At 40.0% G+C, this 17,892-nt stretch overlaps 1 protein-coding gene across 4 annotated transcripts in view; it reads right to left on the bottom strand.

Moving 5' to 3' along the window:
• clstn1 (calsyntenin 1) overlaps positions 1-17,892 on the bottom strand; it is a 46,662-nt gene that overhangs the window by 5,886 nt on the left and 22,884 nt on the right. The window contains exons 3-17 of one of the 4 annotated variants that reach the window (XM_042491300.2): positions 17,197-17,226; positions 15,475-15,670; positions 14,160-14,368; positions 13,205-13,354; positions 12,728-12,913; positions 12,371-12,619; positions 8,918-9,039; positions 8,623-8,785; positions 8,235-8,285; positions 7,013-7,170; positions 5,737-5,885; positions 3,927-4,171; positions 1,288-1,458; positions 938-1,083; positions 643-778 (exon numbers count right to left, since the gene is read on the bottom strand). In XM_042491300.2, the coding sequence (XP_042347234.1) occupies positions 643-778; positions 938-1,083; positions 1,288-1,458; positions 3,927-4,171; positions 5,737-5,885; positions 7,013-7,170; positions 8,235-8,285; positions 8,623-8,785; positions 8,918-9,039; positions 12,371-12,619; positions 12,728-12,913; positions 13,205-13,354; positions 14,160-14,368; positions 15,475-15,670; positions 17,197-17,226 (2,361 nt within the window). The remainder of the gene's footprint in view (positions 1-642; positions 779-937; positions 1,084-1,287; positions 1,459-3,926; positions 4,172-5,736; positions 5,886-7,012; positions 7,171-8,234; positions 8,286-8,622; positions 8,786-8,917; positions 9,040-12,370; positions 12,620-12,727; positions 12,914-13,204; positions 13,355-14,159; positions 14,369-15,474; positions 15,671-17,196; positions 17,227-17,892) is intronic. The other 3 variants (XM_042491302.2, XM_042491301.2, XM_042491304.2) reach the window with 3 other exon arrangements.

The following is a 17,892-nucleotide window of genomic DNA, read 5'->3' as shown; positions in this document are numbered from 1 at the left end:
GTGTGTGTCTTTCCATAAATAGCTTTGCCTGTCTCCCTCCAACCTGCTCCACTTTGCCGCATATTAGCAGAAAGGGCCTCTCTTTTGCGCTGCGGGCTTAGTGAGCCTGACAGCCCGGAGGATTACTAAAGCCAGGAAATAAAAGGTTTGTGTTAAGACCACCGCCTGTACAGATGTCACAGACAGCTCGAGTGCCATTAAAAAAAACGGGCAAACAACCAGCGTTTCCTACGTGTCCTACTTCTGGTTAATAGACTGTAATCCATCCCCAGCAATGCATTTTACACCAGAGGCCGAGTCTTTTTTCTACAGCAACGACAATTAAGCAGGTTACTAGTTTGATTACGACCAGGGTCTGAAATGAATTTTCTTCCCTGTTTGCCTCTGTGGCAGGCACTCAAAAAAATGTAACTGACCATTTTTGGAAAAATATTAAAGGTTGTGTTTAAGTAAATCGCAAACAAGAGTTCGATTCATTCTTTGTTTCGTGTCCTTTAACACTGCCGGTAGCTAAGATATTTTTTAGTAAAGGTAAAAAAAAAAATAAAAAAAAAAGTGAACACAGTTTTGTTTATTATGATTCAAAGCACAAAGAAAGAAAAAATCTGTATTGTTGTTAAAACATTTCACATGTTGCAGTACCTGAGGCCTGGTGAGCGTTGACCAGGTTGTGACCGGACAGATCCACAGAGGCATGATGCACGGGGTTAATGAAGTTAGGCTGCACCATGGCGTTGTTGGCATGCTCCACAGGATTGGCTGTGTGGATTACATTCACCTAGACAGAATACAAAAACAGCACACATGTCTACTGTCTCTCTTAAATGTAGTGTGAGGAGACACGAGCATGCTTCACTAAGACCGTGGCACTGCGGACACTCCTCTGATGCCAATGCGTCACTGTTATATGACATGACTGATAAATGCACAGTCATACCTCGACCTTGAAATCGTTGCTGATGTAGCGGCCGTTGAGTTCGGAGCAGACCAGTTTGAATTTCCTGTCAAAGAGAGCCTCAGTGTGCCAGTTCTTGTAACGGATAAGATGCAGGACTTGCTCGTAGTTGGCCATAGTGTTCACACCTGGAACACAGAGAAGGAAGCTAGTGTCAAAAAGAAATTTAATAAAACATCTCCAGAAAGGCCCAGCAGAGCTAAATTGAAGCACTGCTGCGTAATTGCAGGTTTGTACAAATGTAGAAATGTACCCTTCAGAATTATTACACCCTTAGAGCTATCTTTTTTATCTCCACTATGTGCTAATTCAGACAGCCTTGTGATCTGTACCAGTGATAACGAGGCCCAGGTTAGAGGAGCTCATCTCCAGGCCATGCTGCTGCAGCTGCGACATGTCCACCTCCAGGCCCTCGTGCTCCCCGTCCAGCTCGTCTCCCACCACAGTCACTTCACATGTGTCCAGGTTATGCATGATCTCTTCTGACACCACTGTCTCTTGGACTGAATGAAACATGGAGAGAAGAGATTTAGAATGGAGAGCTGCAGGGCTCTTCTCAGATTGAGGATTGTCCAGTGGGCTTGTAATGTAAGTTTGTTCAGGTTAAAAGAGTACTCCACTTATTTAGCTTTGCATTCCTGTAATATGTAGAACATTACAGATATTTAAAAAACTAACATGGATCCAAGTCAATACAACAGAGCCAGAGATTTTCTTTCCATGCATTCTTCTTCCTTGTCAAATCATGTTGCCTAAATTGCCCACAAAACAACTGATTCAGCCCTGACACACCAGGCTGAAGGTTGTTCGTTGGTTAATGTGGGCCAGTCGGTGAGTGTCTGTCTCCCTAACTGTCTGTCCTGCACCATTGGCACTAGTCAGTCCTTGAAAGCAGTTTTTTTTTTTTGCAGATTCAGCATGTTGAATTGGCATCAGAGCAGATGGAGACTATTGGTGAATGAAATCACTCTGACTGGCAGTTCAGCTCAGTGCAAACAAACAACGGAAGTGAGGAAAGCAAACAAAGGACTAAAGTCAAGACGGAGTGAGATCAAAACAAACATTTTATATTAGGAAGGATTTTTTTCAGCCATTGAGCTCTTTAGCACAAACACTTCACAATGTTTGTGTTGTGGTTCGTGAACGTATAGTAAATATCCACCGTTCCTTTAACATCGGGCTGAGGTGTTAATGTGCTAACTGGAGATTACATGGAGAGTTATATTCTCTCCCACAGGCAGAGAATGGACATGCTAGTTATTTATTTACTGTAGTCTTTAGGGTGTACTGAGGTTGAAACCTTTTGGCTGAGAAACAGGTGACGTTAGGCAACAAAACAGTCAGCCTTCGTCACCATCAGTTGTTTGATGCCTGTGCCTTAACAAGTAAACACTACGAATGTAAACAAGATGTGGAAAACATGATATTCCTGTAAAAAAGACACAGAGGTCTGTTCTGAATAATCTCCAAGATTAAAATAACCTCCTGTTGACGTAAAAATTTCGAGCTCACAAAAACAAAGACTACTTAATGAGCTGCTTGAATCTCTTATTTTGGGGAGCAATTAATGGAAAACAGGGTGAGGGTTAGAGGGGGAGGATGAAAAACAGAATCTAGATGAGTAAGCATCCTAGAGAAGATATCACAATACGAGTCTCCACAGTTTGATCTTTGGTTGATCAGCAATAGCACAGCCCAACCTGAACTGCTGCAACTTCCACCGTTGATACAACAGGAAGGCTGAGCTACGCTGTTACTGTACCACATTTACAAACACAGCCATCAGCACAGCTGCAAAAATGTATCAATTATTCTCAAGTATCAAATTAATTGCTAATTTATTTGCTTGTCATTTAACCGGTTGAAGTGTTTACTAAGAAAAAAGTCAAAATTTCAGCTTCTTAAATGGACGTTTTTGTTGTTTTGTTGTTGTGGACAAAACAAGACATTTGAGGACGTAGCTGCAGTTCTGGGGAACACTGATCAATATTTTTTTTATCACTTTCCTACATTTTATAGACCAAACAACTAATCAAAAAAGCCAGAAAATAAATGACAGAATAATTGACGATAAAGATAATCGTGAGTTGCAGCCCTGGTCATCAGAGATAGCTGTCCTTCATCATACATTACCGCAGGCTGACCACAGTGTTGCTACCAGCAAATACTGTTCAGTGTTTAAGGTTACATATTAGCATGGTGCTATTTTGTCAGTAGAGGTCTTTTTAATATCATCTTAATTAGAGTGTCTTCTGTTAGCATATTTTTATTTGTTTTAGAAACACAGAAACTCAAATAAAATGTTACTATATTTTAATAGCCCAGCTGAGGCAGCCTATCATTTTGGTAATGAAACAAATAATATTTCACACACGTAGAGTTTGCACCTTTTGACTCTGTGAAAGCTGCTGTTAAGTGATTCTCTGTCATCTGTGGTGACATCTCGTGTTTGTTCTTTGTGGGAGGTGGGGCAGGCTAATGCAGGTAATAGCAACAGATCTCTGTAAGCCCTTTTGTCCATATGGCCTGTTGTTCACCACAGGACGTTGCATTTCCATGTATCTGTGTCACGCCTATTGTCTCTCCACGTCTTAGCTCATATACAAGCCAGATGGCTGGCTGGTCACTGCCCCTCCCATAAAGTAGTAAACAACTTATCTCTTTTTTCCCTCCCTCTCGCTCTGTCTGTCCAATCCTTTCTGCCTCCAGGCATAATCCTCACCATCACCAGCTACTGTACATCTACACCGCCATCAAATGCACAATCAGCGTCCAAGGTAATTCAACCAAGGCAACTAATGGGGCACAATTTTACATATGTGGTTGTTTTGAAGGAACAGTTACATAACTCAGAGGATGAGCAACCTGTTAAACAAACAACCTATCTACAGAAAATAGGTTAGCTGTATCTGCAATCCTCCTATATCATTATCTGGGGTTAACGAAAGGGACATATGAGCATTCCCCTCACCCGTAGGGTCGTCATCAGCTCCCTCTGCGGCTTCAGACTCAGTGTCGGCCTCCACTTCGCGGGTGATGGTGCTCACGATGCGTAGCTCGGGGAACAGTGTCACACCTTCTTGACTCTCAAATTCGGCAGCGCTGCGGGCAAAGTGGTCGATGCCGCTCAGGCTGATCTTTGGCTCCTCAGGCTGCAGCACCATCACATAACCTTCGGCATCTGGCACTGTCACGCAGGACTCCTCGTTGAAGCATCTGGGGGAGATTTAATATTGAATATCTGGAAACCTGGATGTTTTACCCTTAACTGATTAAAGGGATACTCTGCCGATTTTGAGCCAACTTTGTATCATAACAATGTTGGTATTATGTGTGAATGAATAAATGAATAAAATGGAGGCTGAAAAAATGATAAAACTGATAAAATATAAACCAGGATTCTGTTTGACAATTAGCTTTAGCTTAATGTTTAACTGTAATCCAAGATTGTTTTTTTTACCGACCCGCTGCCATATTGTTTCCTGTGTCAAAACGGATGAGCTCACATTATGTTACCTACCAGTGGGAGTGTTTATTGGTCTGGTGTGATGCTGTGCACTCTGATTTGTAGATTTTCTACGTCTCGAGCAAAAGCAAATACCAAAGGCTTTTTTTTCTGTTTTCTCTGGTCATACAGCAGAAATTTCAAAAGTTTTTGTGTCTTTCTACTGCACAGACAGCTCAGTTTTATAAAAAGACGATCTTTCTTATCTTCTCCTTCTGCTTTAAAACTAAAAAAAGGGACATTTTGAATGTGCCCTGCATGTATCCTCTAATGTATTTAAGGTTCAGATAGGGTTATAAGAAATAAGTCAAACCAAGTGAAATTGAATTAATCTGAGCCATTTGGACTTCAACAAAGGGAAAGGAAATAAAAAAAAAACTGTGCCACCCTAAAAGATTACAACTTGAGAATCTCTTGAAAGCTATGAAGTGGTGACACTGGGCTGATAAAAAGGGCTATTCTGGAGTAATTGTGTGCCGTTTTATGTGTTCCAACTGTTCAGGTGTGTTGTAAATACTAAGTTATTTTCAGGACGAAAAGTAACACAAAACACAGGAACATATTCTTGTAAACAGATGTGCTTAATGGTGTGGAGAAAAAATCTTGCAAGGTAATAAAAGCCATTTTCCATTTCATTGTGAATGCACCTCCACATACAACTGCTTGTTACAGTGCTTCCTCAGCAGTTATTTAACTGTAATGGCACCAACAGCTGGAGAGGTGCCCTCACAGGTAGAAACTGAAGGTGTAAGGACAATTCATCATTTGGTCTAATTGCTCAGTCCACCCAATCAAACTCATTCAGATTTGTGCATATGCAAGTAAGAAGCAATGTTAAACTGCAACACTGACTGGAAGTGATCTAAAAGTGCACTCTGCAGAAACCTAAGTTGTAAAACTTTCTTTTTGTACATCATCCGTTAATGTAATGCTGTTTTGTTACTCACATTTCAACCTCTGAATACATCATTGTCATAAAAAACACATCAAAGAGAACTGAAAAACAAAATGCAGAATCTTATAGCTCAGCTGTCATTCTCTAACCCTGAAACATTTCATGTTTACTCCCTTTGTTATGGAAATTGGGTAAAACACTTGACCTCTATTTTACCTCATGAAACCATCCTTACATTTAAAGCAGACAGACGAACCCTCTCTGAATGTCTAGTAGGCAAAAAAACCTGTTTCATAAAACGGTGGTTCTGCTGCTGACTGTCAGGTGAGGTGACATGAGATAATAATAACGAGTGAAGTATTTTTGGCTTCTGCTTCTTACTTGACGGTGGTGGAGATGCGAAGGTGCCTGATGCCTGGGGTTGGGAACTGGCGGGAGTTCAGGTAGGAGATGTGCTGCATGACCTTGTCAAAGGCGTCAATGTCATCGCCCTCCACTGTCAGAGAGGACTGGTTGGGGTTGAACTCAACCTGAGAAAAGACATCAAGGAGACAGACTGTGTGATTCACGGCATGATTGTTTAACTCAGCGCTTACACTCAATAACTTGTTAGTGTGTGCTGCCAGACAGATACCATGATGTGTTACCAATACAGCTAAAATGGTAAAATTTTGAATATACATTTAAAGAAGATCCATAAAATATTCAGAGTATTAATACAGCAGCAATCAGCCTTTTGCTTTGTAAAGCTATAGCGGAGTGATGGCATCCTGAGCAGAAAAGGAAGTCATGCTTCCTCTGTGTGTGTTGTGATCAGAACTTCTCTGGTCTCTGTTGGGGAAGACGGTCTGGCTGTGTGTGCATGTTAGCGCATGTGAGTCCTGTATTCCACTGTAATCGCTGCCGCTCTGCACTGCGCTCACACAGCAGGTGCAGCTGCACTGCAGAAGTAAGAATGGGGATCACTACATTTTATTGGTCCTTACGCCATTATTGGTTCTCTTCATCATCTTGATTCTTTATCTAGTCCCTTATCAATTTTCTTAATAGAATTAAAGAATAATTTCACGTAACTTGAATTGAGGCTTTCTTAGTTACAGAAAACATCTGCTAGAAAAGTCCAGTGGCATCACATGATGGACCCAGAAGTTACACGGTTCGGCCACTATGTAAAATTGGCTTCAAAGGCTGGTGCGCTTCTTGGCGACCTGCACTGTTCATGCTGTCAGCACCTTTAGCTGCTAGCCACCAGCTCAGCTGCCTCCTTTTTGAGAGCAGTGAGCAGAAAATCTCTGCATCATAGATTCACCGTAAATATCGTATAGAACTCCTTTAATTTATTTGTTTTTGTTTTTCTTTCAAATGCTCTTTCATTTAGAGCAGTGGTTCCCAACTTTGGGGTCTGGAGTCCCCCAAGGGGTAACAAGATAAAGACTGGACAATCCAGCTTCTTCAGGCCTCTACAAACTGTTCTAAATCACTCTTTGGTTGGACAATTCACACATAACTGCTAGCTGTGAAAGGAGTTTAGAGAACACTTTCCTTCTCTGACTAGAATCTCAAAGCCTAAAAAGGTTTGCGACCACCACTGTCTTGACACACAAATACACTCAGATCCAGCCTGACTGAAGTTGAGTGTGTTTTGTGAACTCCTCACCTTGACAGCTGAAGCTACCTCCTCAGGCAGCTGCACGTCCAGTCCTTCCTTGCAGGTGTACAAGCAGTCGATCACCTTCTTGTTCTCCAGCTTGCCAGAGCGGATCATCAGCCCCGCCAGGTTCCCCCGGAAAAACTGGGCCATTCGAGCATTTCCACCTGGGCACGTCACGATAGTGAAGGGGAGAAAAAAAAAACAGTAACACACACATAAAAAAAAGTTAGTCACATTCCACAGACTTCACCATTTCTGGGCTGGTGATTCAAGCATGCTGTCTCAATGTACAAAACTGACGTGAATGGCGTTCATGCAAATTAGTATGTGTGCCCTTACAAGGCCTGAGGCCCAGTGAGGGAGACAGGAGAATGATGGATGAGCTTATACACGCCTTATACATGCACCGTTTGCATTAACAGGGTGAGCTGCTGCCTTACTGTGGAAAAAAAACGACATCAACTGAAAGAAAGAAACTCAAAGAGGGGATTATTTAAGATAACGGTGAAATGAATCCTCTCTAATCACCTTATTTTCTTATTTTCACTTAATAATGGAACTATCTTGAAGACAGCAATATGCTCAAAATACACAAGAATTATGAGCCTTGAAATATTAATAAACTGAGTATTTCAGTGTTGATGTGAGGTGCATCACTCTGCATGAGAGGTGAAACATTGTGTCTTTCTGCTGAACCATAATGAGTATAAGTCTGCGCCACTGCAGAGTCTGAAACAAACCTGGACCTGCACATCTCAAGGTTACACAGTCATCCACTTATGTGTTTCTGTGTGTGTGTGTGTGTGTGTGTGTGTGAGAGAGAGAGAGAGAGAGAGAGCTATAGCGTTATCTGATATGGAGGAGTTAGTGCTTCTAACCCAAAGGTCATGTTCTGAAAGAAGAGCCTGCCCGACCAAAATGCTGCAGCCAGGTCACAGTTTTGTGCTCATTATATGTCTATTTCTATTTCTGCCCAGCTTGTATATCAACTGCCCGGCTGCTGCAGTGAAAGGAGCATAAAAATGGAGGACAAATACAATGCAAAAAGAAAAAAAAAGAAAGAAAAAAATCCCACTCATGCTCCAAACAGTTATGAAAATACAAATCTTTCTGCATCTAGAATGTGTCATAATCATTCTAGTCAAAATGGTATGAGGATGCAGTTAGCGTGGTGGGACACTGTGGACACATGGACATATTTGAGGAGTAAGGGAAAGATTTGAGCAACCTGAGGTGGGCTCAGAGACTGACTCAGTGTCATTGTCATGTCCTGAGTTGTCTGTAAAGGACAGAAACAAGAAAGCAGGGAGAGACAGGGAAGAAGGTTCAGGATCTGTAGTATAGAGTCAGATGCTCAATATGAGGTGTATCATTTGAGAATTTAACATTTCTAAATCATTTCTAAGATTTAACAAAATAACATGCACATTATATTTTTTTATAATCAAGAAGAATTAAAGCATCTTGTCACTGTTCTAACCACCAAAAATAGCAAAATGTTTAAACTATAGATAAGAGGGATTCACGCGTTTCTTTCTGATGCGTTTATGCCTGAGACTGATTATTGCTCTTTTAATTTTACAGCATTCCACAAAAAAATGCATTCAAGAGTTTACCTTGCCAGCAGGCACCAATGGTGAGCTGAGTTTCTATTTTGGAGGAGTGCAGTGGGTAGTCCTCTGTAACAAGGAAAGGCTCAAAGGTGGTTCCATCCACAAACAGAGACACAGTGGGGAACTCCACATTCAGCACATAGTGGTGCCATTCTTTGTCACACACCTGCAAACACACCACAGAGGGAATGAAAAGCTGAAATTGGGGCTGTAACTTACATTTTTCTGGGTTAAATGTCATGTGACACAGGCTATCATCCTCTAAACTCTGCAACAAAATGTTTAAGAAGCAGCTGACCTGGTCAAGCTTCCAGTGAAACTCGGCTGGCTTGTAGTTCTCAGCCTCCGATGGATCCTGGCGGAGGAGGAGGATCAGCCTGCAGTTGTGGACGTACAGCGAGTAGTGGTGTCTGTTCATGTCTGCAGTTGAGAACACAAGAGGGGAGATCAAGATATGGATCTGTAACTATAAACGCACATTAGACAAAGCTTTATAAATACTGAGGGAAATTCTTGTGCCAGAGATTGGTGAAAGATTACAACAAAATAACAGCACAGTCCTAGGTGTAAAGACACAAGTGCCTAAAAGGATAACAATAAAAATAAGTTAATTTAGTAAAATTATGCACATATTTTGTTTTTTATATTTTACAAATGCACATATTTTAATTTATTTTATATCACCATATTGTATCTTATTTTTTATATTTTTAGTTAATACTACTTCTGTAATTTTCTTTGGCATCAGAGCAACTGTAGCGAATCACAAATTTCCCCGTGGGGATCATTAAAATATTTCTGATTCTGATATGATACTGAGGTCATCATTCTCAGTGTCCAAATATGTAACTGTATATGTAAATATTTGGAGGATGGGTAGTGATTATTTTTTAATAAACTGCCCCAACTCAGACTGAAAAGAAGACATTAAGTGGTTTTTTGTTTGTTTTTTTAAATTCAACTGCTACTGATCCTAAAGGAGCGAAAAAAATGACTACAACACAATAACATAAGGAAAAAATCTTGTGAAGCCAAAGTGTTGTTTACTGACAACCACACAAAAGAGGGCAGTGAATTACTGTTAAACACTGAAAGTCATAAGCACAAGCCTGTAGCCACGTGTCTAATGACTGAACAAATAACACCCCTGAAATATAAAGCTACTGGGAATTTTCATTCACCCATGACAGTGTTGGCCATGGAGCTTTTTGCCCTTATAATTGACAAACATGCCTTAACAGGAAAAGATCAGAAAAGATCACTTTGAAACCACCATCCACAACCAGCTATTAACAAATGCACTGTTGTCTAACCGAGGAATGCAAGGATTGCTCATTTCTTGGAGGAAGCCGTCAAAAACAACATAACTCAGACAGTCATACTTCTGCTGAAAATGTCATCTTAAAAAAATAGATTGTTAATCTCAACAGGACCTCTTGTGGTTAAGATTAAACAAATAAAATAAATGAAAATAACAAACAGTAACTGGCTGATAAGCCTTGAAGATTTACATCTTTAAAGAACTTTTTTTTTTCAATATGTACCTATAGACTTAGTCTATTACAGTATTTTATAAAAATCAGTCATATGATATCACGCGCTGTAATTAGAGAGCATCAGGTAATAGGTCTACATAATTCTAATGGACTGTGGACTTTTATCGTTCATTTACAGACCTCAACAGCTGCACCTTCCTATTATTTGATTAGGATAATCAACAACAACAGCAACAGGCCACCCTTTTAGGAATACCGTAACATATCATGTTTCAGAAATAGGATTCTGGACTCTGGTCTGATATTTTGGGAAAATTACAGTGTGTTACCTGTACTAAGTGAAAATCATGGCCCTAGTAACATCCCTACCTTGGGTGAAACTAAACACATCGCTCAAGCAGAATTCACTGGAGTCTAGTTTAAGACATTTAATCAATTACTCAACTGACAGGAAGTCAAATATAATTTCATTTTAAAGAAAGATGAATAAAATGTATGTCAAGACCAACCATCAAATGAACGAATAAATTAATTAAAACATAATTTAATAAATAACCCAGAGATTACAATTATAGTAACGTGACTGTTTCACCTGCTTCATGGTCACATTGGTGGTCCATGCGTCACAGTTTTAGTGTTTAACACATAGTTTCACTATCGAGAGCTACAAGCTAATGTGTGGAGGAAACAGCCAGAATGTGAGACATTTATGTGTCTGTGAAACAGACACTGCGCTGAATGGAGGTCATGAATGGTGCTGAGATCATGTGTATGGGAGCTTCCTGTCCAGGCCACAGCCGTTCTGATGTAATCCGTCTTATATAAGCAGTCGAACAGAAGCTGATGAACTGCCTCTCACGGACCACGGCAGAGACTTTACAGTCAATAAGATCAAGAGGCTCGTGACCACATGCAAAATTTACAACTAGTGACAAAAATGGAAAGGTCATTGAGCGCCCGGCAAAGGTCATAAAGTTTCCATGTGTTAGTCTGCCAGCTGAGCACCAACACTGATTATAGCCTGAAGAAACAGAGTTGCTTTTTAATGGGAGGCAGATTTTCAGACACCTTTTGTGCAGCGATAGTGAGAATGCAAAAAAAGAGTTAAAGCTGATTTGCACAGGAAGAGCCAGATATTTTAATGTCATTAAATGGCAATTCTGGCATCAATGTCAAACAGCCCATTCTGTAGTTTTTGAATGTATAAATAAATGACAGGTATATTAATAAGTTCAGAGCTTGAATTAGAAATGAAAAATAAAAAAATGTGTTTTTTTTCCCTAACTGTACATGTCTTTTGTTTAGAAAATTTTCACGAATAATATTTATGTCAACAACCCTTTAACAGCACCAGACAAAAATAATTTGTAGCGATATTCTTTGTATTAGAAAACCTGCCAATCAACGTGGGAGTAATAGCAGGTTTATGTCTATATTATTGTGGGTTTGCTTTCCTTCTGTTATTATGCCTTTAACAAACAAAACAAGACAAAACAAAGAACAACACACTGAGACAGCCATTTTACAGTCTATATTTGTATTTTTGATGTCATTATCTTCTATTCTATATTCATTATTCTTGATTTCTGCAATACTTGCTTTTATTTTTAATGTAATTTCCTCTTATTATGTTTATGGTGTGCACCAAAGCAAATTTCTTTTATGTAAAAATGTACTTGGCAGTCAACTAAATTCTGGTTCTGCCTTTAACCCTTTAAAACCTAGATCACCATCAGTTTTCTTGTGCTGCGTTCAGGTACATTTCACAAGCTATTTAAAACCTGAGCAAATTAGTTTGATTTCTTTTAACAACATGGAAAAAAGGCAATGGCCAACTTGGCGAGAAATGTAGCAGAAATTGCAAGAAATTAGTAAAAGGTGAAAATTCCCTAAAAAATGTTTTAAAAAGGAGAGGAGGATCATTAAAACATAGAAAAGTGTCCCAAAACCATATTTTTTAATTCTACTCTTCATATATATATATATATATATATATATATATATATATATATATATATATATATATATATATATATATATATATATATATATATATATATATATACCAATTTGTTCTAAGTTTCAATGGGTTAATTATGTATGTTTATTGTGTGTTATACAGTTAACTATACAGTTAACTACCTGCAAATCAATATCATCTTATAAAACAATTAGTCTTAAAGTCAAACTGGAGTTTTGAAACGGCTCCCATGCAGCTAAAGCTGTCATTTTAGGCTCTTTCCTGGGTACATTACCTGTCTTGTCAGAGTTGCAGAGGATTGTCTCCTTCTCATGGGCCCCGGGGCCGTGTCTCATCCACACGGAGATGGTGAAGGGCTCCTTCAGGTTGGTGCTCACCATGCCATCAGGAACCTTGATGGCCTGGGTGCCATTGAATTCAAACACCTGGTCGCTGTCGTGTCCGTTATCGGTGGGCAACCCTACTGTCCAGTTGGCGGAGCTGCTGGGTGCAGGCAGGAGCTCCACGGTGCCAGAGCTGGCTCCTAGAAAACAATAAAAGAGCACAAAAGCAATTATATTGGGCACTTGGATTTATTAAAAAAAATAATGCACTGCTGAAAATAATCATTTCCAGTTGAAAGGCAACTTACCGCACAGCTTGTGCAGTGACTTCTCAGAGTAGGTGTCACGGTCGCAGCCCTTCCCAATGTGGTTGGTTTCCAGTTCGATATTGGCTCGGATGGATGTGATTGGCTCATCACATGTCTCCAAGTGCATGCTGGGGAAAAGGGCCAGGCTACCTGTTCCAGGCTCGTATTCAATCCTCTTATTGAAGCCTGAAAGGCGAAACGAGAGAGAGAGCAAAGACTGAATACATGTCCTTCAGCACAGCACTGATAACATGCTAACAGTCAACACAAGAGCTGTCAGTTGTAATTACTCATTAAGAAGTACTGCGGTTCTTTCAAACATGATAAAAGGCCTTGCAGCTTAAAGGAGTTAAATAACCCTTTTGACAATGGCAGCCTGTTTATGGACCCTGCATTGGTGTATTGCTTTTGTTCAACACAGAGACACACCTAAACAGTGATGGCTGGTGAACTACGAGTAGAGGAGAGCTTCGATACCTTGCCAGCTGGGTTTGCAGGTGGGCTTGACGCTGATCTTGACTAGAACGTCCTCGGAGGCACGGTTCTTTCCACAGTCGTAGGCGGTCACAGTCAGCTTGTACATGCGTTCTTTGCCATAGCTCAGTTTCTCTGTGTTCTTGATAAAGCCTGTGAGGAAAAAAGAAGAGTGTGCCAGGGCCGCTCTTTGTTTAATTTCAAAGCGGCAGATGTGCTAGAACATTTATAAAAACCTTCAGAGCTAATAAGCAGCAGAGCAAATCAAAGTATTTTCAAATATCTTAAAAACCTGTCAAATAGAAATAATTGCTAAAAGGCCCAAAAGTGAATCACTATCAAGCTGAACTGCAAATGCAATATATTAACTGACATCTCTTTAGGGCCACATCGTAATATTTTGACTAGCATCTTTCCCCTTAAGATGTGATACTGAGAGTTCAATACCAAGCTAATGTGCATACTGAGTCTGATTAGCATGCAAGTGATTAAAAGAAAGTGCTGGAATTTGTTTGACTAAGATGAGATCTCATTTTTCTTTCCATCTTAAACACTAATTAGCTGTCACAGTTGAGCACCTTCGCCAACATTGTGCGTCTTCACACTGATTGTTCTCTTCATATTATCACCTTTCTGCATCTCCTTTTTATCGGAGCCTGGCGTCACATCAGCCAAGCCTGGATATCTGCCGTCTTTTTTACTGGATCTTTAATTTTGTTTAACAAGACACGATGATGAATAATCCTACGGTCCGACACCAATGACCAACCCTGGTGTGGTAACATTTCAAGGAGACTGTCATCGTCTTACACGGCAACAAGCTGCCTTGAATTCTAAACGACAGTCTTGCATTTACATAGATCAATATGATGTGTGTCAATAAAACTGGCTCTTAGGCTTGCACTGCGGCTTCTTCCCAACATGCACTAACACAAGGTTACGAGGTGTAGGTTCTTACCATCTTTGTCGACGGTGAAGGGTACATCAGGAGTGACGATCTCGTAGTTGCAGATTTGGCTAAATTGGAAAGAGCAGTCTGCGTCAACCGCTTCCACCTTCAGGATGCTGTCGTACTTCTTCCCCTCAATGACAGTGGCCTTGTAGGACTTCTCCTTGAACACTGGTGAATACTCATTGATGTCGTTCACCTGGATGTGGACAGTGGCCCTGCAGGGGACATGCTTGAGTTAGGACTCGGCCGGAGATGGTCAAAGACAAACTTAAAGCAAAATATTTGTCAACAAAGGTCATATGAACTATGAGGTGATTTTGGCAACTGTCATCCAGTATCACCACAGCTTCATGGACATAGGAAAAATCTAATTCTGGTGACTGAAGGCAAGTCAAATGGCTCGCTACTGCAAGTTTATTTATCTTCTGTCTGGTGGCTACACATTTCTAACAAAGAAACATTTAACTACAAGCATTCCTTGTCTAGAATACAACTGGATCTCTTTGGGGCATCATTTTCTCCATTCACCATTTTGTCTATAAAATGCCTGTAATTTTGCACAGCCAAAGGGGACATCTTCAAAAGTCAAGCTGAAAACGGAGACGGAAAAAGTATCAAATTGTCACATTTGAGAAGGTAAAACAGCAAACGACCGAAACATGATTCGTTGATCAAAACAGATGCTGATTAATTTTCTGTCAACTTCTCTGTCAAATGATAGAACTATCTTAGAACCATCTTACAACTCTTCGTAACATAAAGTGATTGAGGAAAGAAAATTTTAATCATTTCCTTAACCTTGTACATGAGTCTCTTATCATCCATGCTGAATGCTGACTGGAGGGGAAATGAAAACGTAAAGAACATCAGGACATCAGCGAATACTTTGACCCTTGACTGAATGTAAAGACTGAATATCTCATTTATAAATGCATGTTTTACATGCAAGTCTATGATTTTGACAAAAGACAATACGTAAGCAGTGGCACAAGTGCTAACTTTGCAAAAATAGAGCCTAGACAAGCATTTTTTTAAGACAAATGACACAACACTTAATTTAGCACTAACCACCAGCTAAATGGGGGTAAAATATGGTAGATTTCAAACCAAAAAAAATGATTTAGTATTGAGTGGCAGTGAATTAGAACATCTATCTGTCAGAGGCTGGTAGATGCTGATGCATGGAGCAGGATAGGAGATCACTGTAAATGTATGCGCTCATGTCCTGATGTGTACTCATGTCAGAAAATGGCCAAGACAGAAGAAACTTTGGGGTTCAAATCAGGTTCAGACACTCCTGAAGTAGCAGATGTTGACTCACTTGTGGGATTTTTTCATGTTGGCACCATCAGGACCCTCTCCGCAGTCGTAGGCTTGGATGGTGAAGGTGTGCTCCTTCTGCAGCTCACAGTCCAGCTTGTCTTTGGCCCGGATGACCCCCTCACCAGTGGACTTGTCCAGGACCACTGCCTCAAAGGGGACATTCTGCCCGTGGATCCTGAAGCCGCAAATCTCACCTGAACACGTCAAGAGCCAAAAGAGAGTTTGCTCAGAATAACTGACGTCAGGTACTAACTTTTATTGCTTAAATGAAAAGTTATGTTAACAACAAAACCATAAAACCACGCAAAAAAAAAAGATCAGCCACAGGTTTTGGGTGCCAGGGAGTTGTAGATTGGGGTGGGTGTGTCTGTGGAGGAAGCCCAAAAGCACTGTCATATGGGTGAGTACTTGGAGGGGGAGATGGGAGAGGGTGTGGGACATTTAGTATCATAGTAGACGGAGTGTATTTTTCCAAGCCACTTGAAAACATTGCATCCAGTCATGCAGGCAGAAACTGAAAAGATGTGGACAGGCATTTCACAAGGGTACTTAGGATATTAGAAATCAAATTCACGAAACCCAGCCCAAAACGTAAGTACATAGAAAACAGTATTTGAAGTCAAGATCATTTATCTCTGTAATGAATACAAAGTACAGCCTATTGCATGATAGAAACAATAATTAATATAAATAAAAGAAATAAAATCTTTACAATAGTGCATTATAGCATTGTGATAAGCACCAATTCATTCTTCAAAACCCTAAAAAGTCTGAAAGAAAAAAAAAACCCAGACAACACCTCTGAAAATATTTGTTCTTTATCAAAGATGGTCTTCCCGTGTCATTTCGCCTCTCACCCAAAACTACTGCAAAATGAATCAAAATAAAATGAAATCATAATCAACAGTATTCAAACAAAAAAGTACTGGATGAGAACTGGGGTTAGAAATATCAACTTGCTTGACATCCACATCAAATGACAACTGCAGCCATGCTAATGGTAGAGATTAGTGGTGGAGAATTAACTTAAGAGTTCCACTGAGGCAAAGATGCAACAACAGAAACTTTGTAGCAGAGAGAGTTTGCATTAGTTAACAATCTCAGCAGCTTTCAGTTGAAGACTTTAATGTCAGAAAAGTCCACAGGAGTCACTGTACCTGCATATATCTGATCGGTCTCAGAGAGGCACCACAAACATGGATGATGCCTTCAACACACTGAGGTTTTATCCTCTTAATATACAAATTCTAGTGTAAAATTTTGCTCCAATTGTCATGGGTGTTGGTTGTGAAATCATCTTAAGTGTCCTTTTAGATTTTGCTTTATTTAAAATGTGCCAAAAATAGGCTTTTCCTTACTTTTTTTTTTTTGGACAAAATGGCAGCAAAGTGACTGAAAACTCCTGTTTTAAAGCAGCTTTCTGTTTCCTGGTGACAGCTGAAAAACTGTTAGGGTCTGCAAACTGCAATGGATGTCTCATGCACAGATATTTCTAAGTACAGTCAGCCCCACATCACACTTTTCATCCAGCTGTTGGAAGTCCAAAAAACTGAGGGTGAGAAAAACATAAAATCGAGAAAACCAAATGGGGAGATTACAGAGCATGGTGGGAGTTTCTGTGTAAAAGTGTGGATGCTGTTTTGTTTTGTTTTTTTTTTTTTGCGTTAGTGGGTTAATAGTAACAACTAAGCACAAGGCAGAAGAAAGAGCCCAAGATCACCTTCTTCAGTGAGGGTCACCTCAAAACTCTCTACAAGGAAGGGAGAGAAGATAAACCCAGATCAGTTAAAAGAAAAGTTAGAATCGCAGAGACAACACAGAGAGGACAGGATGGAAACATACTCTTGCTATAAGCTTAGAGAATCACCAACAGAAAATATTCAGTTTCTCATGAGCAAAAAGTCTTCTGCCAGTTGAAAGAAAAGAAGGATTAAAACATTCATGAAAAGCTGGTTATGTCAAACTGTTGCAGTTTTATTAATGGCTTAGAAGCTCATTTTAGAAGAAACAAACTGGCGAAAAGTGACAGAACATCCAATAACAGGCAGTAGACTAACTTTTTAGTGTCAGCGTGTTTCTGGGGATTCTGCCCTTCATCTTACCTCTCAAAACACTGCAAGAGTTCCCCCTAGGTTGACTGCTTTGGCCCAGCACGGCGTTTAAACACTCACTCTACCACTTATCGCCACACCAAATTCCATTCTGAAATTAAACACTTTAACAAAAACAATTTCTTTCCATTTTTATCCATTACTTTTTGAAATCCACGCGATCTACTCTTCACATCTGCATTAATTACATCTACCACACAGCACTAACTTAAAAAGAAAGTAATGTCACTTTTTAAGTTGCTTTGCCTACCACTCAAGTTACGAAAAAATAGATCCCATCCAAGCCCAGTGTGTTAACTACATGC

This window comes from Plectropomus leopardus, chromosome 9, assembly GCF_026936395.1.
Source record: "Plectropomus leopardus strain MGB_pleo_1.0 chromosome 9, ASM2693639v1, whole genome shotgun sequence".
Taxonomy (NCBI): Eukaryota; Metazoa; Chordata; class Actinopteri; order Perciformes; family Serranidae; genus Plectropomus; species Plectropomus leopardus.
The sequence above is the reverse complement of the archived record's forward strand: the minus strand, read 5'-3'. Positions and strand labels throughout refer to the sequence as shown.